This window comes from Nothobranchius furzeri, chromosome 5 (genome assembly GCF_043380555.1).
Source record: "Nothobranchius furzeri strain GRZ-AD chromosome 5, NfurGRZ-RIMD1, whole genome shotgun sequence".
NCBI classification, from domain to species: Eukaryota; Metazoa; Chordata; class Actinopteri; order Cyprinodontiformes; family Nothobranchiidae; genus Nothobranchius; species Nothobranchius furzeri.
The window spans coordinates 80,801,290-80,812,620 of NC_091745.1; the positions used below are offsets into that span (position 1 = coordinate 80,801,290).

Consider the following 11,331-nt stretch of genomic DNA (forward strand, 5'->3'; position numbering starts at 1 on the left):
TTGTGATGCTTTCTTCCATCTCTGTAGAAAAGCTGGTGAGGTGGTCCATCTGGGGCTTAGGGCCCGAGCATCTCCACTCTTCAGTCTGGGTTCGGCTCCTGAAGGTCGTGTAACCCAACTCGATGACGGATGAAAGAACAAACAGGAACAGAAAACTGGAAATCTTTATTACAGAAAGGATTTACAATATCTTACACACAGGACACGTGTGGCGGGTGAGGCAGGAGGAACCTTTGGCTTTTTGTTCTAAGATGTGTTCTCCTGATGACAATAACTTCCCTTTGTGATTGATCTGTAAACATTCAGTTTGGTTGGCGCACACACACACACACACACGCACACGCACACGCACACGCACGCGCACGCACACGCACGCACGCACGCACGCACGCACGCACGCACGCACACACACACACACACACACACACACACACACACACACACACACACACAGTTCTGGGCTACAGGTACATGCGGGTCCTGCTGGAGTGCACCCCCTCAAGGTGAACGTCCCCCTGCGGGCTGTCGGTCATGGAGCAGTCCACAGCGATGACGTTCTGTATCTGGCTGATCTTCACCTCCTCCTCTGGGATGTCCACCGCTATCGGCATCTTCAGCTCCTCCAGGATCTTCTCTGCTGACGAGCTGCGGCTGGACAGTTTGTCCTGCTCGTCCTCCAGTTCTGACAGGCGTTCAGCGACACAGTGGGCCGTGAGGCGGGCCTCAGGGTCATGGTCCCAGCACTCCTTGATTGTGGCGCAGATCACACTGATGCCCTGAAGAAGAGAAAGGACACCTGTCTGAGAGACACCACAGCTCTGTGATCCCTAGGAAGTATCATCCTTCAAGTCTTCTCTCACCAGATGAGTTTCTTTGTTCTACTAACCAGAACGCCATGTTGGTGAGCAACACATGACTAATCTGCAACACCTCCTGCTGCCCTCATGTGAAGCAGGACAGGGCAGCTGGAGGAGATCTGAGAACGTTTGCAGGACTTCACAGTAGATTTGTTTAAAAGGCTTTTGCTCTCTCTGAGATTTCTGCACTTATCAATCATTTCAGAAGGAGGGTTTGGTTGTTCCTCTGTGTCCTGCTGATCTGCAGACAGCTGCGTGTGACCCACATCATCCAGCAGGTTCCAGAGACTGACCTGATGCCTGAGCCAGCTGTCGGGGATCTCCGGTCTTCCTTTGTCTCTCAGGACGTTGTCCTTCATGCTCTCCACACAGGGGTGCTCTCGCACTTTGGAGCCGAACGCCGGCTCATACTCCTTCACCTCTGAAACACATCAGAGCAGACAGCAGCTCTCAGACCCAGAAGCATAAGAAGAAGGTGAGAAGAAGCTGGCAGCTGCTGGGGCCAGGCTTCACGTGCACCCAACAGTGTTAAAGCCCGGCTCGTGGGACTGCAACAAGAGGAGGAGGTCAGGACACAAGGTTGATGTTTAAGAACATACAAAAAAAACACCTTCAAAGACAAACTGCCACAACACACTCAACAGTAATGTGTACCCTACACAAAAACAGCCCCAGACAAAATAATCATCACACCGCAGTTGCTACACAAAAAAATAATACCAAACTTAACTGATTCAACACAAAGTGAACTGGTGGCTACACAGAACTGCAGCAAAGACCCAGCTACGTCACCACAGTCACAAACTAAAGGATTACCAAACCAAAGTCACTACAACGCAAACACCAAGTAGCAACTGGTAACCCACACCAAACTAAACTGTTGTCACCACAACACTAATGATCACAAAGTGGATTCACACCACACCAAATTACTACAAGTCTTAGCAACAAATCAGTGAGCCACGCCCAAACAAACTGATCACAACTGGTGGCTTTTTGCTCCACATCGAGTTATGGCTTTCACCTCGCCAGCAATATTCAAGTGATCAGTCAAAAAAAATAAGGAAAGGCAGCTAAAAGTATTGACAAACCACATCAAACAAAAGCCAAGTAGCTGGCGTTCCACTATTGTGAACTCACCAGCGGTACCTCGAGCGTAGAGCTCCTGAAGGTGAAAAACAAATAAATGGGCTCACCACAAGTCATTTTCACAAACTGCTAGGAGACTAGCACATGCCAGGATGTAAAACTTTATACTCAATTAAAACACCAGGTCCATCCTCCTCCAAAAAGTCCAGATTATCCCGGACGAGCCCCCATTTGTTACAATCCAGGCTGTCTAGGGGCCTGGCGTAACAATTGAGGATGCATGTTCTCATGTTAAAAGTAACAAAACAACACTTATTTACATAAATATAAACACAAAACGCAGATTAACAAGAGGCATCAGCAGCAACGCAAAACGAGTAACAACTAAACTCTCATATTAACCAAATTAATACCAAAACTACGAAAGACCATCACATAATGTCCCTTTTACTGAGTGATGTCTTATTTAAAGCAAGCGAAGGGGTAAAGTTTCCTTTACACCTAAAAAGGCTGACGGTTAAACAGAGAGTTTCCTAAGCACCCACCAAAGTTGTCACATAACACTTTAACTTAACAAAACCCAAAGCTGCTGAGGGGGCAGCAGGCCAGGGAGGTTCTCTCTGGTTCTCTCTGTCCTGCTGTCGCAGGAGTGAGACACGTGATGTTGTCTGCACACATCAAGTCATTTCAGCAAAACGTTTAATTCTAGAGCCCTGGTGGTTCTGGAGAGGGACCAGATGAGCTAATCACATCCTCCTTCTTTCTCACTGCATTCATGAAGACAGCTTCAGGTCCCCATGAAGCTCCAGCAGCTGGTCCACCTGTGGCATCAGCGCTCCTTCAGGTGTCAGAGCATCTGCAGCTCAGTGAGGGGAAGACTGGGAGGATGACCTGGAGTAAAGAGGGGCAGCTGGGTCCAGACTGATGAGTCGTTATAGAAACATCCAGATTAGAGCCTTGATGAAGCTTTCCTGATCCCCCAAACAGAGGAGGTTGGGAGGAGCTGGACCTCCACTCCGGAAGCTGGAGGCCCAGGATTGGGACTATGTGGAAAAAAGCTGACTACAGGTTTGCACTTCCTGCCTTGACATGTGGAACTTCCTGTGGCTCGAGCCCAGCTTGACCTACTGGGGAGTGTTCCCTGGACAGCGGACAGCCCAGAACACAGACTCCTGAGGAGGTAGAAGGTCTAATTGTTTATCTTCAACTGTTTCAGGAGGAATGGCTGTGTGTTCTCTACGAGGAGACTGACTGTTCCTAAGTTATGAGAAGAATTTCTTCTGTGGTTTGAGACCAGATTTCACCACCGAGTGTAACCTGAGCCTCAGCCTCAGCTTCCCCTGGCTGTCTGAGGCCCTCGGTAAAAATCCTAGTCAGTTCGATCTCAGGGACAGGAAGTGGTTTACGACAGTTTCCCCTTTAGATTATCTGTCTGAGACCAATGTGGCCCGGAGGTTAGCAGACACCCCGGTGCTGTCTGGGCTCAGCCACGTCTCTGTGTTGGTCCAACACATCTTAGAATGAAGGGCGGAGAACAACACCACGGCGTATGAAATAAGCAACACACCACCCACCAAACAAAGCCCTGCAGCCACACTTCCAGGACGCTGTGGGCTGAATTCCTGTGGAACATCTGGCAGAACATCAGGCCAGCTGCTGGTGTTGTCCACAGGGGCTGCCCTCCCTGAAATTGAGGGGGTGAGGCGGGGGGGCATTTATACATACATGTGCACTCTGATTTATTTATTTAATGTTCCACCTGCTGTCTCATTAAACAGTGAATTTCTCCAACAGATTCACTATTTTCTTTTTCACATCGATTTAAAAATCTGATCTTTTTTTCTTGCAGCCGGGAAGCCCGATGAACCGGCTCTGTGTGTGGAAGCTGCCACGCTTCAGGGGTGGAGCTCGGTGGACCTGGCCCCCCAAACAGAACGTGTTGTGCTTATCATCGCTAATTACAAAACAGAATTCTGTTTACACACAAACAACGCAACAGATCTAGCCTGGCCTGCCAGACCCGTCCTCTAGTCTGGTTCCTCACAGGCAGAGAGGCACATGAGGGGCGGGACTAGCCAGCTCCAAAATAACCAATCAGAAAAAGGCGGAAATGCCGATTGTACCGCGCAACGCTGTTTTTGGCTGTAGTTAAAAAAGGCGTCTGGCGACGGTGCAGACATCTTTTTTTAAGGCTTTTAGCTTCTCGTTGTTGTGGTTTTAAAGACGTTCAAGTCATTTAGAACGGAGGGAAGAGCTGCAGCGAACTCCACTTCAGACGCCATGTTTATGAGAAACTCAGCATAGCCGTGTGTGGCGTACGCTGCTCAGCACTGATTGGCTCGGTTACATTTATCAGGGGTGGGGTTTTAGGGAGCCTAAGTCACGCCCACTTACTTCCGGACCATGGGTGCCCGGAAGAACGAACAAATGCATACAAGTCGCTAACGGGGCTAAAAACGCTAAAAACACTATTTTCTAACTCTGCTTGTTATGGATTTCACACTTGATGTCCGTGAATTTTAAAGATGCATTTTGATACCAAGAACAAACTTATTTTTGAATGGGGGAAGCGTTATTTTAGGTTTGTTTGAAAGTAAGTCCAGGACTACAAGTGTGCTTCATAAAAGTGACGTCATCGACCCAGACACGGAGAAAACCGAGGGGAAGGGCTGTAAGTTCAGCAAACTTCAAATCCCTCCCACAGGAGGAAAGCACCACCATACATCTGGTCATGTGGTGAGTAGCAGCTAGGCTAGGGGGGAGGAGGTTATGTGGTGACGTCATACCAAGTGCTGATCTAGTCATGCTAACTACAAACTTTTACAAGCTGATAAATCTTTAAGTACGCGACAGGCGGGGTCGAAACACCCATCTTTACTTTTCTTTTAAATTGCAGTACAACATGTGTGTGATCCAGGGCGTAAGGCAGAGCGGGTTAGAAAACAGCGTTTTTAGCCCCGTTGACTCGCATTCATGTTTTCGTTCTTCCGGGGACCCGTGATCCGACCGGGAAGGGAGGTGACTTAAATCCTATTTGAATAGAACAGTTCCTAGCCCCGCCCCGTGCCTCTATTGGGAAGATGGTCAGGCTACAGCAGAACATCAACAGGCAAAGAAATACTGCTGATTTCTAGCTGCTCGTTTCAAATTAAAAGCACCATGTTTAATATTTGTTGCTGTTTACTATCAAAGTCATATTCTGTTCACTAATTATAACAGTTTTCACCAACATCTATTCTAAATCTTCCTCTTAGCTTGAAATTTTACTGTGGGTGACATTCCGTGGTCACGCGCCACCTCGGAATACGGTAGCTGTTAAGGGACATACAAGCTCCGCATTTCACGTTTGCACTTTTACACACACACACACACACACACACACACACACACACACACACACACACACACACACACACACACACACACACACACGCACACACACGCACACACACACACACACACCCAGAGGCCCCCTGTAGACTGAAAGCAGGTTTAAAGCCAGTAGTTGCCTCTTTCCACAAGGCTGATGCCTGGCATCGTGCAAACTCCCCTCCTCGCTCCATTTCTTCTGCATAGCTCAGACAGAACAACTCCGTCACGCCCTGCTGGCTAATTCAGGAGATGTTCAGGAAAAAGCTCAGAGAATGTGCTGTAACTGACAACAACACCAGCGCAGGCTAGTGTTTCAGTTTCCCCTGTTGTTGCTGTGCAGACAGAGGAAAGCACACACACACACACACACACACACACACACACACACACACACACACACACACGCACACGCACACGCACGCGCACGCACACGCACACGCACACGCACACGCACACGCACACACACACGCGCACGCACGCACACACACACACGAGGAGGAGGAGAGTCGAGTAAAAACCACTGAATGGGAGAATGAATGTAATTCTATGGTGACGGACAGATTTAGAACAGAGGACAAGATGTTTAACAAGCCTCAGAAATCTCTCAGTCAGATCTTTGACCGAAGCACGGTTGAATAAAAACGGACTAAGTCAGCTGTCTTTTGTCCATTCACCAATGTTTCTTCGTCCATGGTGTTGTTAGAGGCTGATTGGCTCATTGGTGACTGAGTTGGGACTTGGGATGTTCAGATGGAGAGGTCATCTCTCCTCCGTGTCTTGTCACTCCTAACAGGTGAGTCGTAAAGGTCCTAATCACCTTCTAAGGCCATAGGTCTCACCATAGCGGAACAAACCAGGGCGGAGCAAATCACTGGGCCTTCTGGAGAAGAACGGCCGGTGTTGGCTTTCCCCCCACCCCACGAGTCGGAGATCCCCCAGGCAGCACAGCCACTTCTTATTTTGGATTTTTCCAGTCATTTATTAGTCAATCTCCCAGATTTCTGACTTATCTGTTTGTCCTCAAACATCAGCCATCCACAGTCCACCCAGCGCCCCTCCCAATACGCCGGACTCACGCTCCATGAGCGGAATTCTTAAGAATGGAGCTCATTCTCCTCTGAACACAAGTGATGAAAGGACTTGTCTTTTCATGCACACTTGGTTAGCGTCAGAGGCGCTGTTCCCTTTCCTCTGCCTCATTGCAGCGATTGGCCACCCTAGCCCGGGCCGGGGGGCCCGCTGCCCCCACAGCCCCCCCATCCCCGAAGTCCCGTCCCTGGTTCTCACATCTGGGTGCTTCTTCTGAGTAGAAACAGATGAAAAAGTTATGCATTAAGGAATTAGCCGCTACATTTTGCTGCTTCACCAGAAAAATGGGCTGAGTCCTTTTCCAAAAACTCTCACAACAAACCTAAATAACTAGATAATATGTAACATGTTTATTTTTCAACTACATCTTCTATGTTTAGATCTTCTTTATTTAGATTAGGATTAGAAGGTACATTTGTAGATGTTTGATGATAAATGCAGTTGAATACAAAGTCAGGGTTGTTGCTCCTCCTTGTGTACATTAATTATAACAGTGTGGACGTTGAACACTGTTCTGACCTTCATGTGGAGCGATTCAATCGAGGAACCGTGTGTTTTCCCCGAATGAAGCTCCTTCAGAAGCACTTAAAGCCTCTCTCCACCTGGCAGAGTGACTTCTCCTTCACACACACGTTACTGACACCAGCCAGCTGGATCAGGTAGAAAAAGCTGCTTCAGCTCTCCCTGATTTTCTGCCCAAAGAAGGAGAAGAACAGAGACCGAATTGTCTCCCTCACTCATCAGACATTCCTGAGATTCCTGCTGCAGACCTGGAGCTCAGGCTGAGGTGCCGTCTGACAGACGGGAACGTCAGCAATCCTGCTGACATAAAGACCCTCATCCTGCACATAACCTGTGGTTCCTTCTGTTTGTAGACCTTCAGCTTACATTAATTTAATATTCCTAAGTTTGATGATTTAGTTAAATAAACCAAAATGTCTTCTTTGGTTTTGCCAGTGCGGTGGGGTTTATGTAGTAAATCCAACTACATCCTGAGGTAATTAAACAACCTGGATTATTTCAGGCTCTTTTCAGATTGAATAAATGAATGAAACACGGGTCTTTTATTGTTGTATTTGTGCTTTCAGGCCAGCATGGGTCCAGCATGTAGTCAGATATAACCTAAAAAATCCATTACCAGCTGTGTTGGAGAGAACGTTTTAATCCCATACCTGTAATCTGAAGCATTTAAGGTTATCCACTTCACCACATGAATCACAGCATCTGGACCTTCACAGCAACAAAAAGTACCATAAACCTCTCAGGACAAGTATGTCCTTCAAAGCACCCTGACTGAGTCGTTTGTCTCTCACTGAGTCGTTTGTCTCTGACTGGGTTGTTTGACTCTGACTGAGTCGATTGTCTCTGACTGAGTCGTTTGTCTCTGACTGAGTCGATTGTCTCTGACTGGGTTGTTTGTCTCTGACTGAGTCGTTTGTCTCTGACTGAGTCATTGGTCTCTGACTGAGTCGTTGGTCTCTGACTGGGTTGTTTGTCTCTGACTGGGTTGTTGCCTCTGACTGAGTCGTTGGTCTCTGACTGGGTGGTTTGCCTCAGACTGGGTCATTTGTCTCTGACTGGGTTGTTGTTTCTGACTAGGTTGTTTGTCTCTGACTGAGTCGTTTGTCTGTGACTGAGTCATTTGTCTCTGACTGGGTTGTTTGACTCTGACTGAGTTGTTTGTGTCTTACTGAGTTATTTGTCTCTGAGTCATTTGACTCTGACTGAGTTGTTTGTCTTTGACTGCGTCATTTGTCTCTGACTGAGTCGTTTGTCTCTGGCTGGGTTGATGTCTCTGACTGTGTTGTTTGTCTCTGACTGGGTTGATGTCTCTGACTGTGTTGTTTGTGTCTGACTTAGTCGTTTGTGTCTTACTGAGTCGTTTGTCTCTGAGTCATTTGACTCTGACTGAGTTGTTTGTCTTTGACTGAGTCATTTGTCTCTGACTGAGTCGTTTGTCTCTGACTGGGTTGATGTCTCTGACTGTGTTGTTTGTCTCTGACTGAGTCGTTTGTCTCTGACTGGGTTGTTGTCTCTGACTGGGTTGTTTTCTCTGACTGGGTTGTTGTCTCTGACTGGGTTGATGTCTCTGACTGTGTTGTTTGTCTCTGACTGAGTCGTTTGTCTCTGACTGAGTCGATTGTCTCTGACTGGGTTGTTTGTCTCTGACTGAGTCGTTTTTCTCTGACTGAGTCATTGGTCTCTGACTGAGTCGTTGGTCTCTGACTGGGTCATTTGTCTCTGACTGGGTTGTTGCCTCTGACTGGGTAGTTGTCTCTGACTGGGTGGTTTGCCTCAGACTGGGTCATTTGTCTCTGACTGGGTTGTTGTTTCTGACTAGGTTGTTTGTCTCTGACTGAGTCGTTTGTCTGTGACTGAGTCATTTGTCTCTGACTGGGTTGTTTGACTCTGACTGAGTTGTTTGTGTCTTACTGAGTTATTTGTCTCTGAGTCATTTGACTCTGACTGAGTTGTTTGTCTTTGCCTGAGTCATTTGTCTCTGACTGAGTCGTTTGTCTCTGGCTGGGTTGATGTCTCTGACTGTGTTGTTTGTCTCTGACTGGGTTGATGTCTCTGACTGTGTTGTTTGTCTCTGACTGAGTCGTTTGTGTCTTACTGAGTCGTTTGTCTCTGAGTCATTTGACTCTGACTGAGTTGTTTGTCTTTGACTGAGTCATTTGTCTCTGACTGAGTCGTTTGTCTCTGACTGGGTTGATGTCTCTGACTGTGTTGTTTGTCTCTGACTGAGTCGTTTGTCTCTGACTGGGTTGTTTTCTCTGACTGGGTTGTTTTCTCTGACTGGATTGTTGTCTCTGACTGGGTTGTTGTCTCTGACTGGGTTGATGTCTCTGACTGAGTCGTTTGTCTCTGACTGGGTCGTTTGTCTCTGACTGAGTCGTTTGTCTCTGACTGGGTTGCTGTCTCTGACTGGGTTGTTTTCTCTGACTGGGTTGTTTTCTCTGACTGGGTTGTTGTCTCTGACTGGGTTGATGTCTCTGACTGAGTTGTTTGTCTTTGACTGAGTCATTTGTCTCTGACTGAGTCGTTTGTCTCTGACTGGGTTGATGTCTCTGACTGTGTTGTTTGTCTCTGACTGAGTCGTTTGTCTCTGACTGGGTTGTTTTCTCTGACTGGGTTGTTTTCTCTGACTGGATTGTTGTCTTTGACTGGGTTGTTGTCTCTGACTGGGTTGATGTCTCTGACTGAGTCGTTTGTCTCTGACTGAGTCGTTTGTCTCTGACTGAGTCGTTTGTCTCTGACTGGGTTGCTGTCTCTGACTGGGTTGTTTTCTCTGACTGGGTTGTTTTCTCTGACTGGGTTGTTGTCTCTGACTGGGTTGATGTCTCTGACTGAGTCGTTTGTCTCTGACTGGGTTGATGTCTCTGACTGAGTCGTTTGTCTCTGACTGAGTCGTTTGTCTCTGACTGGGTTGTTGTCTCTGACTGGGTTGTTTTCTCTGACTGGGTTGTTTTCTCTGACTGAGTCGTTTGTCTCTGACTGGGTTGATGTCTCTGACTGTGTTGTTTGTCTCTGACTGAGTCGTTTGTCTCTGACTGGGTTGTTGTCTCTGACTGGGTCAGTTGTCTCTGAAAGAGTCATTTGTCTCTGACTGAGTTGTTTGTCTCTGACTGGGCCGTTTGTCTCTGACTGGGTTGTTGTTTCTGACTGGGTTGTTTTCTCTGACTGAGTCGTTTGTCTCTGACTGAGTCATTTGTCTCTGACTGAGTCGTTTGTCTCTGACTGAGTCATTTGTCTCTGACTAGGTTGTTTGTCTCTGACTGAGTCTTTTGTCTCTGACTGAGTCGTTTGTCTCTAACTGGGTTGTTGTCTCTGTTTGTCATGTGTTAGAACAGGAAAACTGCTTTATTGTAGGATAAAAACACCCAACTCTACCCGATGACCTGTCAGTCTGCTCTAGTTCACCTCAGAGTCTGTCACTTTTGTCCTTTCTCAATCTCTTTTCCTAGAGCGTGTCTGCTTACATGTCTGCTCATGTGTTATGTGTTAACCTGTTACCATTTGTGTTTGCGGCATGCACATGCACACTGACCTCCGATAGCTTTGCATCTTGATGTTATTTCCCACAGTACCAAGGCCATGGAGTAAATGTCAGTCTGCTTGAAGGACTCAATGTTCTCCAGATTGAGTCGGGCCTCTAGCACCTCAGGCGCCATGTAACGAGCAGTACCAACCTGTAGAAAAACGGTTCACATCAGTTCACACATGACGGAGTTGGATGCTTGAAAATGTAAAACAGTAGATGTTTCTTTAATCACATAAAGCAAAAATAACAGGTCTTTGTTGTGCTATGGTTCTCCTAATGCTTGAAGGTTCTATGTAAAGTGTATTGGTAACATACTGTCTGAAGTTGTGCATGCTTTTGTTGCAAATTGCATCGCTATGGCAAAAATTCAAGCCTCCCTAGATCAAGCTGGTCAGTTTGATGTAATATTTGTGTGTGTGTGAAGGTGTGGGTGGGCGTGTGAGCCCACAAAAGTTTCATATGCTATGTTGAACGTTCATCACCAACAGGTCTGAGGGCATGTTGCCAGGTCTTGGTTTACCTGTCCACTGTTGGCAAGATCATCTACTGACAGGCTGCTGTCCAGACGGAGCGCCAGGCCAAAGTCACACAGGCAGCAGGTCAGGTCCTTCTTCACTAATATGTTGGAGCTCTTCAGGTCTCTGTGGACGATGGGCACCTTCAGGGCACCAACAGATTCAGTTAAAAAGTCTCTTCCTGGGTTCAGTTCAACATGATAATCAACAGCATTTTACATGCACTGTAAAACTGAACTAGTTGTGTTAAACAAGGTTTTATTCATCAGTGGGAGAAGATGCTGGAGCAACAGATCAAAAGTTCTGGGACCACACCGTTCTGTTCAGCTTCAGCTACAAAAACAAACTTTTTTCCAGATTTAAA

At 47.1% G+C, this 11,331-nt stretch overlaps 1 protein-coding gene across 2 annotated transcripts in view; it reads right to left on the reverse strand.

Annotated features, from left to right (window-relative positions):
• Nucleotides 1–340: 340 nt before the first annotated feature.
• tgfbr2b (transforming growth factor beta receptor 2b) overlaps nt 341–11,331 on the reverse strand; it is a 22,522-nt gene continuing 11,531 nt past the window's right edge. For both annotated transcript variants that reach the window (XM_054738394.2, XM_054738395.2), the window contains 4 exons: nt 10,973–11,110; nt 10,459–10,600; nt 1,151–1,278; nt 341–776 (listed from right to left, as the gene is read on the reverse strand). In XM_054738394.2, the coding sequence (XP_054594369.2) occupies nt 462–776; nt 1,151–1,278; nt 10,459–10,600; nt 10,973–11,110 (723 nt within the window). In that variant the 3' untranslated portion in view covers nt 341–461. The remainder of the gene's footprint in view (nt 777–1,150; nt 1,279–10,458; nt 10,601–10,972; nt 11,111–11,331) is intronic.